Below are 17,125 nucleotides of genomic sequence, written 5' to 3'. Positions count from 1 at the left end.
AAGTGTTTTGTGTCGATTTATTCCAAATAAGTTGCCTCATTAAACAATTCGAGCAGTCCTTTTCCTTTATTTACGTATTATTTCAAATCATATTTCTTCTTGAATTTTTCAACTAATTTATTTGAAACTTTCTTCCTATCGTATGCGAGACCCAGAAAGGCCATAATGTCGATAAAAACTGTTGAAATATTCAATCTCCAACCGTATTCGCTTGTGGAATAATCCCATGGAAATTTATGATGAAAATTATGGAAGCCTTCTCCATTTGTTAAGTAAGAAACGATAGCATTTTCAACAGAAGAGATATTTTTATCGTATGGTTTATATCCCCATTTGTGTGCCGCGCTATTAACTAACCAGGTGATATGTAAACTACGAATGTATCGGTAGCAAAATGATATACAAAAACATTCTTGCCAGCTTACACCCCAAAAATAATAAGGTATCAGAGAAGGGACGACGATGGCCATTAATATAACAAGCGGAACATAGTATCTGGAAAATAAAAAAAAAATTTAAATTACAAAATTTTGTTATATTAATTTTTCCTAAACTTTTATTCATTAATCATTGTTTAAGTTTATTGTTCTTGGGCCCAACAATGGCCGAATGGATATAACCAATAAACAGTAAGAGCTGGTCGCGGATTCGTACATCATCAACAGACTGGAGTTTTCTGAGTTTTCTTCAGTTGTATAACACATAAATAGGCGAAGTATTCTATAGAAAATCCATCTGGAAGATGCCTCTTCCTTAACAAATTGCCAAGTGTTGCATTGTCTTATTCCATCAATCCTATCTTTTTCTATCGCTCTGGGAATCGTAATGGATTATGGGTGAGCCATCCCATGAAAAATTCGGGTAGAGCGAACGGTAAGTTTGAATAAGATTAATTAAGGTTGACTTAACAACAGAAGAAAAGGGATACGGCTTACGGAAGAAAGTATTAAACTAATGTCATAAAATGGATTGGATTAATGGAATAAAACACAACGCAGCAAATAGGCAATCTGCCAAAGTGGTACCTCCTGGGAGGACTTCTAACTGGCCCCTATTCGGGTGTTAAAATGTAATTAAACAAAGTATTATAGCATAGCATTCTGATGAAGAATATACTTAAAGTAATCATTACTTTTAAAACATGGAAAATAAATTGTGAAGTTAAAGTAGTTAAAGCCAAGTCTTAAATTTATGTAAATGAAATGTTTTTAAATTTCTATACTTTATCTGAAATTGAACTACTGGATCGGCTAGAACGTCGCTAACATCAACAGTTTTTCCTTTTTCTATGACTGCAGGATGTTTTTTCACCATAAGCCAACCCATGTGAGAGAAGAAAAAACCTCTTTTGGAATTATATGGATCAGCATCAGTGTCAGTGAATTTATGATGAACACGATGGTCTCTGCACCACACGTATATGTTATCCTGCAAAATAAATACATAGAAAATCATATGTAATTTATATGAATTTTAAAAATCCATTTTTAATTATGTATTATTCGTAATGTATAGCGATTTATTGTACAGATGCTCGTATAGTGAGCAACTGATATAAGAATACCAGTAGTTAGTCTGGCCTGTCTAGAGTTGAAGTGATGGACGATAAAATATACACACATGTCCATACTTTTGTTACAGTGATATTGGTATAATAATAACAGCTACAACGTTATTTTTGCATAAATTTTGTCCGGTTAGATGAATTTACACGCAAAATAAATAAAAAAAGAGAGAAAAAATTACTTGAAGCATGGAAGAATTTAGTAGCATCAATAAAATTCTCAATGGTAATCTTGCTTTGTATGTTCTATGGCACCACAATCTATGCGATCCTGCAGTAATTCCAAGCGAACAAAAATTACCCATTATTAACACTGAAAATAAAAATTTTAATTTCTAAATAATTTGTCACTAGAAGCAGGCGTTAGGTGCCATCTCTTATAAAATTTAATAATTATAATTAAATTATTTATTTAGAATTAATTAATACTAGTGGAGAAGTAGCTCGATTTAATCCGGCATTCGTTTGATCTATTACTAATATATCGGTTGTTTGGCTCGATGGAGTACGGCAACAGAATACTTGGGCTCGTGGAAAGATATTCTGAAAATTGGCTCCTATTAGGTTGTTACATACGTGAAGAAAACTCGAAAAACACTGGCCATCCCCTTAGTGGACCGTGATCAGTGTTCACTGGTTTAATCATGGTGGGCAATCGGCCATTTGCCTATCAATATTTGTGCTATAATTTGGTGTTTATTACGAAGTTATATTATTACTTATCAAACAAATTACTGCTTCTTGCAATAGAATTCCTATTCTTATTAAAAAGAGATAATTAAAGAAATAAATTACAGTACCTTATTATAAACTCACTTATTCGAGATATCGAATTGGTTAAATTTACCTTAGGTAGCCAAAATGGCGGCTCGTCTCTGATTCCAGCAAACAGAAGAAGGGAAACAGTGGGGACTCACGTTCTAACTTAACCTAACCTATTCTAATAATTTTGTTGGTAATAATTATGGTAATTTATTAGAACGTGCGTCCCCACTGTTTCCCTTCTTCTGTTTGCTGGAATCAGAGACGAGCCGCCATTTTGGCTACCTAAGGTAAATCTAACCATAAAATTAATTGCTAGATCAAATATTCTATTTAAAAACGTATTAATTTTTACCAAACAGTGAATTTAATAGGAAGTGAGTTATATCTACTATCTAAACTTTCATTCATTAAAAATAAACTAATAAAAAGTTATATTTGATTCATACAAATAAAATCATGTATTTTTGAATTTGTTTTCATTTGGTACCAGCATCCAAAAATTACTTAATTTCTAGTAATTAAATATATCTAAAAAACATACCTGTAAAGGTACAAAAACTGCCGTCAACCATGCGTAGATCAATCATTTTCAAATTACCACCGTTTTATCTTAGATGTACAGTACACGAAATACAATAAAGTATGAAACCTTCATTCAATGACTACGTCTTACATTTTTAATTATTTGCCTATGGAAACTCGTGATATCAGGGACGTCAAGTAACCGTTCTGAGGTCAAAAGTTGTAATGGTGGTGTCAAGAATTTTCATTACATATTGATCTACGTTCTGAAAGTCTTTATTTTCCTCGGAGTCACAGAGAAGAACTATAAAAAATTTGGTACAGATCGGACAAAAAATTTAGGAATTAATAAGGAGGATGAAATTAGGAGAGGAGCGAGTTTCCAGGTTTAACGGTAGACTATATTTAAGCAAAAAAAAAAAAAAAAAAATTTAGTGAAGATCGACCAAAAAGCTAAGAACAGAGAAAGTATATATGTAAAACCGATGAGAAATCGAAGAGTATAACAGCAATTCCGACAATTATTAGAAAGTATTCTAATAATTCCAGTAAGTACAGTTCGCTTAATTCGCTTGCTTACTTGGCGGCTTGCCTCTACCGATCATTATGATTTTATCTTTTATAAATTCAAATTTCAATTTTTACGTAACTTAATATAGTTAAAATAATAAGAAAGTTTCTTTAAGTTGAAGAAAATAATGAAATTTATAACTTTAATATTAGATTTCAAAAAGGAAATCCTTACTGTATATGTAATGTTTAAGGTTGAAATATTGGATGAATCCACAAATTCCCAACATGTGCAAAATGATGAACTTGAGAACGTTTCCCCATATGATTTCATTCCGGTATGACCTATTGAATTTCTTATTAAGATTTTCATTTTTTGTACTTAAAACTGACAAATTCTTTGAAACCTAAAAGTTACGGAATAACGTTTAGTGTAATTAGTGTTCATTCGCATAATACAAAATTACATTAAATTACTTACCTCTACTTTATATAATTTATTAAATATCTGTAACATTCTGCGTAACTTTACAGAAATTCAAGTTAAATATCTGTAATTAATATCAACGAAGAATAAATTATTTTCTTTAAATACTTTGTGTAGACATCTCTTTAAATATTGAAAAAAAAAAGTAAATTTACTGTAAATATAATTTTATTTACATTAAAAACAAAAATAAAACAAATTTTATATAAGAAATTATCATGATGATAATTTAGCTATATTATTAGGAAAATAAATAAATATAATTTAAGTATATAAATGTCTACATTGACTTACTGACACTTATCCACAGAGTGATTTAACCTATTTTTCTTAAGTGCTTAGAGAAGAAAAAAAGGTTGAATTGGCAAAGAACTCAGTTATATAGAAACAATAAATTGTTCGTGACTTATTTACGGATAACCAATCGGAAACGTGACAAAATTTACAAGCGCGATATGCTTGAAATTCTTCTCCTTTTTCCTCTTCTCCTAAAATAAATCCAGCGATTATATGATTTAAACAAAGAAAAGAAATGAAATGAAATTCCCTATAAGAGCCTCCATTGTTTTCTTCTTTGTATTATATTCATTCACTTTCTAGGAATATAATATTAAAAAAAGTTGTTCGATTATTCAAAATTATATCAAAATTACTGTATCCTGAATAGGTCTTGAAAATAATGGAAGAATTACGGTTTTTTTTTTAACATCGCTCCGTTCCGAAGAATTTTTTTCGGAGTTTTACTGTATTACATTTAATTCATAAACTGTACTTATAGAAATACTTTTGTATATTAATATAAAAACAATGATTCTTTGTTGTTTACCATTGTGATTCGCATACCGCGGATATAAATGGAATCTGTACAAATTTCATTTAAATAATCGGCTAATTTCGTGTCGATTTTATTATATTTGTAAATTTATTTATCACAATTTATTATTTAGTTATTTAAATGTATCAGTTATGTATTTAAAATAATGCAAGCTTGTTTATCCCATTTTTGATCCCATTATTTTATCCCATAAATAATTTTTTTCTCCATTTCTCGTGGATGAAATGAGAAATATACAGTAACTTCCTAAAATCTCACGTAAATGTCAAGCTATTAATCTTTCTGTTCTACCTTGACATAAGGAAGATTAAGTGGGCTATATTTTTATGCTTTGATACTTTTTTTTCTATTCAACATAAAGGTATTTTTTATTATTATTTATTTTCCTTAATTAAATTTTGTTTTAATGGTTATCAAGCTTCTATACAAGTCTCTACCCTGAAGACTTATCACACCTTTTGGGGAATGTTTTCACTTGGACACCAAGAAAGCTTTTTTGGCTCTTGGTGTCAAAGTGAAATATATTAATACTTTTGTTAATAAGTTTTGTAAACATCGTCATCGATTCTGAAAAAAATTATTTGCATTGGATCTGTTTAAAACAATGTAATCATTAAGCTGCTACCGGACTCAAAGATTTCTTAAATTGCGTAAAGGATAACAATCGGGATGTGTTGAATTAACTCTATTTTTATCGCGTATGCTCGAAGTGTAACATAAGTTAACGCTGTGAGAAAATGTCAAGAAAGACAATCGAAACGGTCGGATAAACTTGTCCTTTCCTAAACAGTGGTTCTCTAAATTTATTGGCATTTGTACAATGGTTGTAAACGCATCCAATTTGTCTAATTAACTACCAATTAATTCAAATGCAACCACCGCAAGTTATGTTGGATAATAAGTGATTTTGTGTTTTGTTTGTCATTTGTGTAATAAAACACAATCAATCAATGACAACACAAATGACACAACTGGTTACGGTTGTGTTGATTGTCATTTCTCTGTAAAAAGTCACCATTTATTACATAAAGGTTATTCATTCTATTTACAGGTACTGAAGAAACTTTCCTTTCATTCTTAATTGAATGTTTTAAAAGTAATTTACAGGCTTGCAAAAGTTTACCTATCTAAATTTTCTCTAGCAAATGATGTTACAAGAAAACATTGCCTATCTTTTTATTTTTCTTTTAATAAAATTGATACTTTTGTTAAGAAGATGGTTAAACAAATTTTAAAAAAAAAGATTCTCTTGATATGTTCCATTATTCTCATGAGTGACTGAAAATAACACTTTAACGCGAAAGGAAATTTTGGAACACTACCTTGTGTAGCAACACACGAGTGAAGATAGCGGCTTTTATATGCCAGGGTGTTGAACGAAAAAAGTCTTCAATTTGCTCTTGAGGAATACAGGGTATCATTTTGAAAAATATAAAATATAAAAAAAAGTCCGTTATATTGTAACACGTTTCGTTTCTAATCTATTTCTGGAGATTTTTAAACTGATTTATACATTTTAAATCTTATAAGATACATAACTTTATATTCACATACGCCATATTGTGGGCCCGGGCGAACCCACGATGGGTAAAAGTAAAAGGTCGTCTTAGTACCCGTAGAGAAAAACTAAAATTATTTAAAAATTGAAAATCAGGTTAATTAAACTGGATTTACGAATACGATACTGCATCATTCATTATAGACAATACAGATCCGTGTAGCAATTCTATATAGACCTGACCCTAACACAGATCAATCACGAAAATTAGGAATGAAGTTCAAGACTACGGTTCCAATTATCCACAAAAAAATCACAAAGATAAAAGTTGGATCAATATGAAACAATATATAACAATTGGTATAATGATTATATTAGTAATTTACAGCTGAATGATTAGAGAAAGTCAACAGGGATTTAACATTCCTATCCATACATACATTGCTCCGTTATATATTGAAATTATTCAATATATTTATTATATCGAACTGTTAAGTATTGTTTTAAATATTAAAAAAAGAGTAATGAAAAATACTTCTACAATATAATTAAATTTAAATGTTATATAGATAAATATAATTGGAGAAAAATATTCTAAAACACCGAACATTACTTACAAACACCTTTGGAAGGTCGAGTTTGTTCTTGGTGCTGTCAAGGTGATGATACAGTTAGAAATACAAGTTATATAAGTAATCTATACGGCTCATAAATTTCGATAATAAAACTGGAAATTGGTCAAACGTGACTTGCCGGAAAATTTCCTCTGTTTTTCCTCTTGTTAGCGTAATTTTAGGCAACCTTTATGTTTAATATTATATTTAAAAAGCTTTAATTGTATTGTATTGTATTGTTTTTACAATTCGGAGTGAATTTAATATTAATTATCATATTACTCCTACTTAATATATTATATTCTAAGAAAAGTATACCTAAGAAAAAATACATGTACAGTTATAAATTCTGGAGAAATTTGTACAGATGTTTGCTTAAATACTTGTTAGCTGCAACAAAATATTTGCTGTTAAATTACAAATGCAGTAAAATAAATGCAAAAACGCCAATTTTTAAATTATCGAATAGAAAACTCTCATTGATCTAGAGTAGAAGATCTGTCCCAGTCGATAGGAATTTTATTTAAATCCATAAAAAAGTAATTAAAAATATGTTTTTTATTGGGATAATACAACACAAGTTTTTCAATAAAATATAAATTTTATTTAGATTTTTAAACATAATATACGAGGAGTCTTCTATAAAGTGATCCGAGTACTAACTCAGAAAGAACTATCAGATTCTTGTAAACGAAGCTTACTTTCGTACATTGTCGAGCATGAACTATTATTCATTTGTGCATCAGCGAATATTCTCTACCTCCGAAAATAGGATAAATTATCTCAGCTACTGTTTCAAATAAAACCACAGTTTTAACACAGTAGGTCGAAATTAGAACATCCCACGATTTGTTCAATCAAAAAAGGATAAAGAGGACACGCCACGTACTCCCGAAAATTTGAAGGGTTGTGTAAGATCGGCTTCCCTGTAGTGCTGGGTTTCTTTGTGTTTGTAGTAAGTGAATATTTCGTTTTGATTTCATTAAAAATCTCACAAGACAGAAAGAAAACTATAATTTAAATCTTAGCATTTTATTCACCCAAACAAATAAAAAGAATAAAACAAATTTTCCGGATAACAAACAAGTATCTAAACAAAACATTGCTTCATCATGTTCTACATCAAAATACATAAACACTTCAAAGAAATCACTCGAACCTTTCTCCATTAATACATGTGTGTATTGGTTCAATCGTTGAGTCTTTTTGGAAAATTTGTTTTATTCTTTTTCATTTGTTTTACCTCCTCTAGGTGAATAAAATGCTAAGATCTATATTATAGTTTTCTTTCTGTCTTGTGAGATTTTTCTTCACTGACAGCTTTATCATAAAATACTTAAAGCACAACGCTACAGGAAAGTCGATATTACACAACCCTTCAAATTTTCGGGAGTACGTGGCGTGTCCTCTTTATCCATTTTTGAATGAACAAAACGTGGAATGTTCTAATTTCGACCTACTGTGTTAGAACTGTGGTTTTATTTGAAACAGTAGCTGAGATAATTTATCCTATTTTCGGAGGTAGAGAATATTCGCTGATGCGCAAATGAATAATAGCCCATGCTCAACAAAGTATGAGAGCAAGAATCGTTTACACGAATCTGATAGTTTCTTCTCAGCTAATAGCTTAGATCGTTTTTTTAAAAGATCCTCGTTATTTATTATTTGTTTTATTTTATTTATTTATTTCTATCGTTATATTATTAGTTATTACAAAAATATCTACCTTTGTAACAGTATTTTCGATAATGTAATTGTTGTAATAACTTAAAATATATGCTCTCCACCTTAAATTAGTAGTGCCTTGCCCCTGCACATCATACTTTTCCTTTAACAGTAGTGTCGTGCCGGCCATCTATTAACTGCTTTCAGGGGAAAAGTTTTGAATTGAAATAACGTGACTTTCGATTTGCACTGGAAGTTCGTATATAGTTAACAGGGCGAATAGAGAGTGTGAATATTTGCCTGCAATTAAGGCTACGTCACAAGGCACGGGAGGTGAAAGAGTGTGTTAGGGGTAGGTATGGCGAATTATTCCTACGAGCAACGATAAGCACTGTCCCCGATATAAATGTGTATTTTTTATTCTGTCTCTATTTCGCAAAATCTATTGCTTTGTGATGCGATTAGTGACGTAGCATTGACAGGTACCGCATACCGACAAATTAACATTTCACGCTTTCTATTCACGCTATTGATGTATGCAGGATGTCCTTTTGTACTATATCGTTCATGCTCTACAACTTTGTAATTGATTTTTTCCGTATTGTGCATCATTTTCGTCTTGTAGCGGAGTCACTTTACAATAACTATACTTCAAGTTCATGACTGTAGCTATCTGTTCATCAGTTACGTGAATGTATAAAGACTTTGCTATGCACCTTGTATGTTCTGGAGCGGTAAAGCATTATGTTAATCGTGAATATTTTCTGGATATATTAGACGTACTTCTAAAATACAGCGCGTTCAATAAAGATAAGAACACACGGTTTTTTAAAATTTGTTTCAGATGAATTACAACCAAATTTAATTTTATATATCTCAACGTGGTTTTACATTTATATACAATGTATCACGTTCTAAAATAAACAATAGAATAATTCTATTAAAGAAATAAGCCTTGACGAGTTCGAACTCTGTCTGTCATCGACCCTGAGGATTTTCCTCCCATTTCTGAATGATTGCAACATTCAAATCTGTGGTGTTCCATTTGCGCAGACTGACCTGATCAGAAGTCCCCGGACAGTCTCCACAGGGTTCAAATCTGGTGACATGGCTGACCAATCCATGACTTGAATCCCGTTGGCCAGAAACCATTCCAGGTAATGTTGGCGGTATGGATGGGAGCGTTATCTTGCTGGAACTACCACTGAAGATCCCCCAGTCTTTCTCAAAAGGATAGTAATGCCTTTTTTTGCTGTTGGATGTATCCTTTAGCATTCTGCATTCTTTCAGAAAAGGAAATATTTATGTTCCCTCGCTCTCAAAAGGCAGCCCAAAACCACAGCACCAAAACACATCATCGATTTCACGGTAGATCGAAATTTTACTCTCTTTTCTTAAATCGTGGCAATAGTATTGGCAAACCATTAGGTCCATCTAAATTAAACTTTTTCTCATCTGACCATATTCCTCCATTTCAGGTCACGTAATTTCTGGATGAAGTCATTTTGCGCAGCCTTTTGCTTGTCTGTAAGCTTTGATTCGATTTTTTTTTTTTTTGGCGTATTTGAGATGATTGGCAACATGAACTACGTTCCAAACTGTCCTTAAGCTTACTCAATATTTGGGTTTTGCAGAAATATTTTTGATAGAGCTTGTTCCATTCGTAATTTCACTAAAAATTGCTTATTTCTTACAAGAAGTAAGTTTTTCCAGCTTTCCAGGACTCTTTTTAACTCCATATTCTTTTTCTAACTTTAAATAATTCCTCACCACGCAAATCCGTTTTGCTGTTTTTTTTAATCAATAGATCTTATTGACTCACCAGTTCCACTTAAAATACTGAAGGATATGTTATATAGGAATGAAGGTTAAGGCTCCGATTTCAATTATCCACGAAAAAGTCCCAAAGATAAAATTCCAGCAATGAGTTTTTTAAGTTTCCCGGCAACATTTGGTGGTCCTATCTGTTATCATATTTTATTAAAATTTTTTTTAAATATTTTTAACTATTATAAAATGGCAAAAAGCTTAATTTTGAGGGTAAAGATGGGTTTTATAAAAATTGTAAATGATAATAAGGAGTAAAATCGTTATTTAGTCTGACCCTACTGGAGTCACACTTAATGACGATTCCCTTTCTGGCCCACCCACGCGACCTTTAATTAGCAAAATTTAAAGCACCACCACAGTTTTTGCCGGAAAAATTACGTAACGCGTTACTGAATTTTTAAAAAAGTGACTATATTATACTTGAGCTATAAATTACTGATATGTAATTTATAGCTCAAGGATTGGAGAACGCCAAGAGGGATGGATTAGCATTCATATTTAGATTTTAAATTGATAATTTATAGCGCAAGGTTTGAAGGAAGCCAAGAGGAATTTAACATTTCGTTTTTTGAATTTCATATTCAGGGGTGCATCTACATAGGGACTAATAGGGCTTAAGCCCTGGGCCCCAAGTGTTAGAAGTCCCAAAAATTGAATTATTATCATAAATTTTTAATACTTTTTCATTAACAATAAGCATCTATCGTATAGTAAAAGATAGTTAATATTAATAATATAATAATAATGATAACAAAAAATTGTATTAACCCCTTAAGAGTTGGCTCTTTGTGATGGAGTTAAATTATTCTAAACATTTTGAATTAACTGTAAAATAATATAATAGCAGGGAAAGTAAAGATTACAGTTGATGACAATAATATACTATAGTTAAGGCTTGTGATCAACATTGTTTTTGACTCACACATTCATACGAATTTTTCCTTCCTTAATAACTCCAGAAACGTTTATTAATCTATCTAAAGTTATGCTACAAAATATAATTATATTCATATATTCCAAGGTATTTGATATTCCATACTTTCTCTTTTTCGTAAAGACACTAAGGCATAAATTAAACAGTAGCATTTATCATTCATCATACGAAAAACAAAGTTTAACAAGAGGAAAAAATAGGAAATTTTCCGACAAGTCACCTGACTAATTTCAGGTTTTCTATAGAAATTTATGATCCAGTTACGTTATATAACCTGTTTTTTTATCCGCATCATCATACAGCTTGACAGGACAAAGAATTATTAATTCTTTCTTCAGAGAAGTGTTAGTATTTTTCGGTTTTAGAAAATTTCTCTCAAATTACATTTATTAATATAACATTTTAAATTTAAATATGTAATAGAAATCTTTTTTAAGTACTCTCCAACGGGATCCACGCATATTGCATAAAAGTTTTTATTTATCCATATAATTTCAAGCGTACTGAGAGCGAGATATGTTCTAGAAAGACACACAAAGCATATTTAGGCTGTTTTTTCTTCTGTTTTCGCCAAATTCTTGGTTGCCTTTTTCGGAGCTAATTAATTAATGAATTTGATAATTCTGTTTCGTTATGGCAACCATTCGAATAATTTTTTCCATGGTTTCCAGGGATGGACTCATCCCTGATTACCAATCCAGGGGCCTTGGGCACAAATTCGGTGGGGGCCCTCTTTAAGAGTAGGCAAATTTGATGATTTAGAAAATTTACACAAAATACTGTACTTTTAACTAGATTTCAACTAGGAAGTTGTAAATTTCATTTAAAAATAAGGTTATTGTAAACATACATATATTTTATTGTGTAAAACTAATTATTTTAATTTAATTGAAAAATACCTTTGTAAAATTTTTCCCGAAATTTTCCGATGTTTCATAGGTTTTTTCCCGGGTTTGGTTTTCTTTGCCTGTGGCCCTCATGATTAGGCCACACTAGGCTGTCGCAGTAATAGGAAAAAAAAATTATGTTTAAACATAGTTTTGTGCGGGCCCCTATTTTGTGGGGGCCCTGGGCACAGGCCCCAAATGTCCTTATGTAAATCCGGCCCTGGTTTCCAGGGATGGACTCATCCCTGAAAAATTCTTGGGTATTTTAAGTCGTCCGGATTCGGTCCCGTATCTCAAAGCGGTATGCTGTCATCTTAACTGCTATGCCGTTAAATCTCTCTTGCCTTACTTCAACCTTTGAGCTATAAATTACCAATATGAAATCGAAATAGGAATATTAAATTCCTCTCGGCTTTCTTCAACCCTAGCGCTATAAATTACCAATTTAAAATCCAAATATGAATGCTAATTCCTCTTTACGTTATGAAATCCTTGAGCTATAAATTATATATTAGTAATTTATAGCTCAAGGATTTCACAACTTCCTCGACCTCTCTCCAGATATGATATAAGACACCCCTCCGTATCCCAATCCCCTCTACCTTTAACCACCAAAATTTGATATTTTCGCGATAATTACTATGGCCCATCATGACTCATGACATGTACTTGATTATATCATTAAATAAATACAATACATAATTCACATATAATTGCAAAATCGGTTACTTATTGAAATTCTTCTTCATGTAAAGTTTCATAAGCTAACATTCATATGAAATATAAAATTGTATAGCATGCGAATGTTAGCTTATGAAAGAAGGTATTGAAGTTATGGCATGAAGAAGGAAGGTACTGAGTTTAGATAAAGAAATAATACCTTTACTTTAAATTTCGAATGAAACTCTTTATTTGTTTAATATAATAGTGAATTAACAAAAATTAAAAACAAATTCTGTTAAATGAAATGTATAAAGAAATTTTTAAAATTTTGCATTCAGTGAATTGGTTTCTATTAAGAATTTTTAGAGTTCTTTTTAAAAATTAATAGTGAATGTTTCTAATAATTGGTGGAGGGTTTACTTTCTTCTTTCATTTGCACTTGCATTCTACTTAAAACGCTTGGCATACGGCGTAGTTCAGCCTCTTTCTCTTCCAAGATTTTCTCCGTTTCTTCAGGTTGAACACTAATAAAAAGCAATATTTAACTTTTAATGAAAAAAAATTAATTTAATAAACGTAACTTACGGTGTTTTGCGCCATACAGTGGCTCCTTTATCTGCTAGACGATCCGAACGATATGTTTCGTAATGAAGCTCGTGTGTAACTTCTTGCAAATCTTGCATATGAGTTCTAAATTCAATAGAATAAGTTTCGACTTTAAATACACGCGCACATACTTAAGTAATAATTATATTTATACATAGGTATTAAAATTAATAGCTATATTTTAAAGTAGCAGATATACCAGACACTGCCTGGGCAAGAACTAAAAACAACAAACATTAAAATGAAATCCACATTTAGAACTTGGTTATTAGAACCTATTATTGTGATACTGTAATGATGCAGAAAAAATTGAATTTTACTTACATTAACATGGATCTTAATTTTGAAAAATCGCTGTGTTCTGTATTTTCTATTTCCAATGTTCCCCAGGGATAAGCTCTACCTCTGACTTTACTTCCTCTTACCTCAAATCTTTGCACAGCAGAAGAAACGGCAAATGGTGTGGCTTCCTAAACATTTAAAAGTACGTTTTATAATTGTAATTTAATAAATTTTCTTTTATAACAAACCACCAACTTTTAACTCGCAGACTAGTTGTTTATAATCGTCGTCTTCATCAGAATCACAATCGGGAAAGTTGTAGATTCGAATACCGTTGTCTACTATTTCTCTCATTATCTGTAATTAAAAATAAATATTATATATACACCAGTTTTAAATTAAAATGTGTTTTTAATGAAGACTCACTCGAGCTTTCAGTTTAGTCACTTCTGTCTTAGTCAGGGCATCCGCTTTTGTAATCAGAGGTATAAGATTGACTTTGTTGTGAAGTTGTGTCATGAAAGCTATATCGAGCGGCTTAAGACCGTGTCCGAATGGAGAAATGCAATAAAAACAGCAGTGAACTCGAGTATCAACTATGTTCCTTCTATTTAGAGCACTTTCCTCTCTCAGAAAACATTCGAACTGATCTTCGATGTACTGAATAATGGGAAGGAAACTGAAAATTTAAAAAAAAAATACAATTTTAAATTTAATTAAAAAATTAAATTTCTGCTTATTTTCGGGCAAATATTTTAAGTTAATTAAACATTAATTTTGTCTAAAATATGTTTACCAATCGGTATTGTCAATAGCATCCCCAAATCCTGGTGTATCCACAACAGTTAATCTAAGCTTTACTCCCTTTTCTTCTATTTCTACAGTGGAGGTATTTATTGAAAGAGTCTGTTCTATTTTATCTGAAAATACAATAATAATATATATATATATAAAATACAGTATATCTATAATATCATACAAACCTTTAGCTTCTGGCACATATCTGTCGGGATACAGATCAGTTAGAAACAAACTGTTGATCAAAGTAGATTTACCCAATCCAGATTCGCCTGTTCAATTAAAGATTTATATTTCAGTTGAAAAAGAAAAAAACAATTATACGTTCAGTAATTGTGTTTTTCTACTTACCCACCACCATTAATGTGAATTCAAATCCTTTTCTCACAGATTTTCTGTGAACTTGATTGGGAAGACTCGAAAATCCTAAATAATTGGATATTTCTTGCTTAGTGCTCTGTAAATAAAATAACACTTCCTAAGTTTTTAAATATTTTTTAGACCGTGTGATGGCCGAGGTGGTTAAGGCATCATCCTATCATATGTAATCAGGGATCGAATTCATGCGAGCCATTCCTCGGGAAATTTTGAAAGTATGTCGATCCAGATATGTGATTTGTTATACAATAGGTTGGATAAAATTAATGATTTTTTGAAATGGAATAAAGCACGGAAATACTTTTACTTTTATAAAGGTTTTTCGTGTGCTTATTTTTAACGTAAATATAAAAAAAACAAGAGTTTTTTTTTTAATATTTGGCTCTTTGTGTCCGTTGGGAACAAACAGGGTCTTTATATCAAATCCATAATGGGCCATAATGGGGGCTACCGATATATCCGGAGCAGACTGCACGTGAAAAATTCATGGTACAGCTCTCCAGAATTTTGATTTTGGGTCTCCTAGAGCAATATGTCGAATCCTTAACTGCAGCGGCTATCTGGCCACAAAAAACAAACTTATAGAATAAAATATTGATTAATAGACTATGATTTTATATAAATTAAAGGAAAAGTAAAAATACCGACCTCTTTTAATTCCATTTTTGTTGTTGTGGAATGTTAATCTGCAATAACGGTATTCTTCCGAATTTTGAATTTAAAATTATGATAGCGTGTATAGATTGGTTGAACGTTTGGCACGTGACGAACGTTCAACCAATGAGGCTAGATCTATATCACATTTAAAAAATTAAAATTATTTCTCATTAGAAGAATATTTCGTCAATATAATTTACAAGATTTTTCAAAAAAAAAAAAAAAAAAAAAATTAATAAATAAAATAAAATTATTTAATATCCTTTTGTTCCTAAATTATTAATTTATTTATTGTATCGACAATTAAATATAGTGATACCTCGGTTTCCGTCGATAATCCGTCCGAAAACAATCGGCGAAAACCGAGGCAATTATTTCCATATGAATCAATGTAAATCTAATTAATTCGTTCTAGACACTCCAAGATACATACCAAAAACACATTTTATAGAGAATTAATATAGCGCTAAATACTAAAAGCAATAAAAAATTAACATAAAAGACTAATTATCATAAAGATAAAAGCATTAAGATTAAAGATAAGATAATTAGCATTAAGATGAAAGAAATGGCTACACACGCGGGGTAATATCTTGTCTTGTAGAAGCTAGTTGGACATCAGCTTCTAGCCTATATCACCCAGTGGTAAAGTGTGACGTTATTGTCGTGTAATAGTAGTCGTATGCGTTTATGATGGTCTTATCGAGGGGAATAATGCCTTCCGGGAAATCCGTTTAAGGGTAACTAGCCCCTATTCAGGCATTACAGACGTGGAGAAAACCCAGAAAACTTCACGTGGCCGGCCCGCCCTGGCGAAGCGCGAACCCGCGATCGAACTCCCAGTGTTCATGGAACGGAACCGTTGGCTAATGTTCACACAACGAGAAATAACGCCACAGTGCGCCGGAAAACGCGTGGGTCGCTCTTTGTTTTCGCAAAATTAGCAGCGAGGTCACTTGAGCACGCCGACGAAATCCGAGGCAATCGACGAAAACCGAGACCAATTTTTCGCGAAAAAAATCGACGAAAACCGAAACCGACGATAACCGATGTCAACGAAAACCGAGGTGTTACTGTAATTTAATTTATGAAGTCAAACTATATGTTTTATATATAATTAGTTTAACAATATTATACTAATTTGATAAAATTTTTTAGATTATAATTGTATTACTTAATGACTTTTTAACAATAAATGATAATGATGATGTCAAACAAAATGTTTTCAAACATTTTAAATACAGTTATCTGTTAAAAAAAAATATATATATATATATATATATCTAGCAATGAGTTGTGTAACTTTCCCGGTTATGAGATTTTATTTAAAAACTGCCATATGATTAATCATAATAAATAAAATTGCGAGTGGCGTCATCTGTTATGAGATTTAGTTATAAAAAACTTATCATATTATGAATAAAATGGCAAAAAGCTTAATTTTGAGCTGTAGATTTCAAAAAATATTATAATATAAATGATTTTAACGATCAAAATCTTCCGATCCTTCGTTTATATCATTAAAAAATAATAAACTAAATTTCTTAATTTTTTAAAAAATATTTTATTGTTTAATAATTTAATTAATCTGATTTTATGTTATAAAAAAGTCTAATAATTAGTCTTTTTT

The 17,125-nt window shown here is 31.1% G+C and overlaps 2 protein-coding genes across 3 annotated transcripts; both read right to left on the bottom strand.

Annotated features, from left to right (window-relative positions):
* Window positions 1–60: 60 nt before the first annotated feature.
* On the bottom strand, window positions 61–3,705 carry LOC136985109 (stearoyl-CoA desaturase 4-like). 2 transcript variants are annotated; one of them, XM_067282315.1, is made up of 4 exons: window positions 3,597–3,705; window positions 1,747–1,877; window positions 1,223–1,428; window positions 61–495 (listed from the first exon to the last, which is right to left on the bottom strand). In XM_067282315.1, the coding sequence occupies exons 1-4, from the start codon at window positions 3,649–3,651 to the stop codon at window positions 78–80; spliced, it is 810 nt and encodes a 269-aa protein (XP_067138416.1). In that variant the 5' UTR covers window positions 3,652–3,705; the 3' UTR covers window positions 61–77. The 2 variants fall into 2 exon arrangements, with proteins under 2 accessions (XP_067138416.1, XP_067138418.1); XM_067282317.1 differs by lacking the exon at window positions 3,597–3,705 and adding an exon at window positions 1,994–2,044.
* Window positions 3,706–13,033: 9,328 nt separating this feature from the next.
* Window positions 13,034–15,630, bottom strand: LOC136985102 (septin-1-like). The gene is made up of 9 exons (XM_067282307.1): window positions 15,487–15,630; window positions 14,812–14,917; window positions 14,646–14,732; window positions 14,459–14,582; window positions 14,089–14,341; window positions 13,918–14,019; window positions 13,705–13,850; window positions 13,360–13,464; window positions 13,034–13,298 (listed from the first exon to the last, which is right to left on the bottom strand). Exons 1-9 carry the CDS (start codon window positions 15,499–15,501, stop codon window positions 13,172–13,174), a joined length of 1,065 nt encoding a protein of 354 aa, XP_067138408.1. The 5' UTR covers window positions 15,502–15,630; the 3' UTR covers window positions 13,034–13,171.
* Between the last annotated feature and the right edge of the window lie 1,495 nt (window positions 15,631–17,125).

The sequence above is a fragment of the Centruroides vittatus genome, unplaced genomic scaffold, assembly GCF_030686945.1.
Source record: "Centruroides vittatus isolate TY-2023 unplaced genomic scaffold, ASM3068694v2 contig_950, whole genome shotgun sequence".
Taxonomy (NCBI): domain Eukaryota; kingdom Metazoa; phylum Arthropoda; class Arachnida; order Scorpiones; family Buthidae; genus Centruroides; species Centruroides vittatus.
The sequence above is the reverse complement of the archived record's forward strand: the minus strand, read 5'-3'. Positions and strand labels throughout refer to the sequence as shown.

Excerpts from the sequence above, each read along its gene's own strand:
- LOC136985109 (XM_067282315.1), bottom strand. The coding sequence starts at position 3,651 with ATGTTGGGAATTTGTGGATTCATCCAATATTTCAACCTTAAACATTAC. Across the intron at positions 1,878-3,596 it reads CCTTAAACATTACATATACA|TGTTAATAATGGGTAATTTT; the intron begins GTAAGGATTTCC and ends TTTTATTTTCAG. Across the intron at positions 1,429-1,746 it reads TAAATTCTTCCATGCTTCAA|GATAACATATACGTGTGGTG; the intron begins GTAATTTTTTCT and ends TTTATTTTGCAG.
- LOC136985102 (XM_067282307.1), bottom strand. Across the intron at positions 13,851-13,917 it reads AACTAGTCTGCGAGTTAAAA|GAAGCCACACCATTTGCCGT; the intron begins GTTGGTGGTTTG and ends TTAAATGTTTAG. Across the intron at positions 13,465-13,704 it reads AAATTAAGATCCATGTTAAT|AACTCATATGCAAGATTTGC; the intron begins GTAAGTAAAATT and ends TATTGAATTTAG.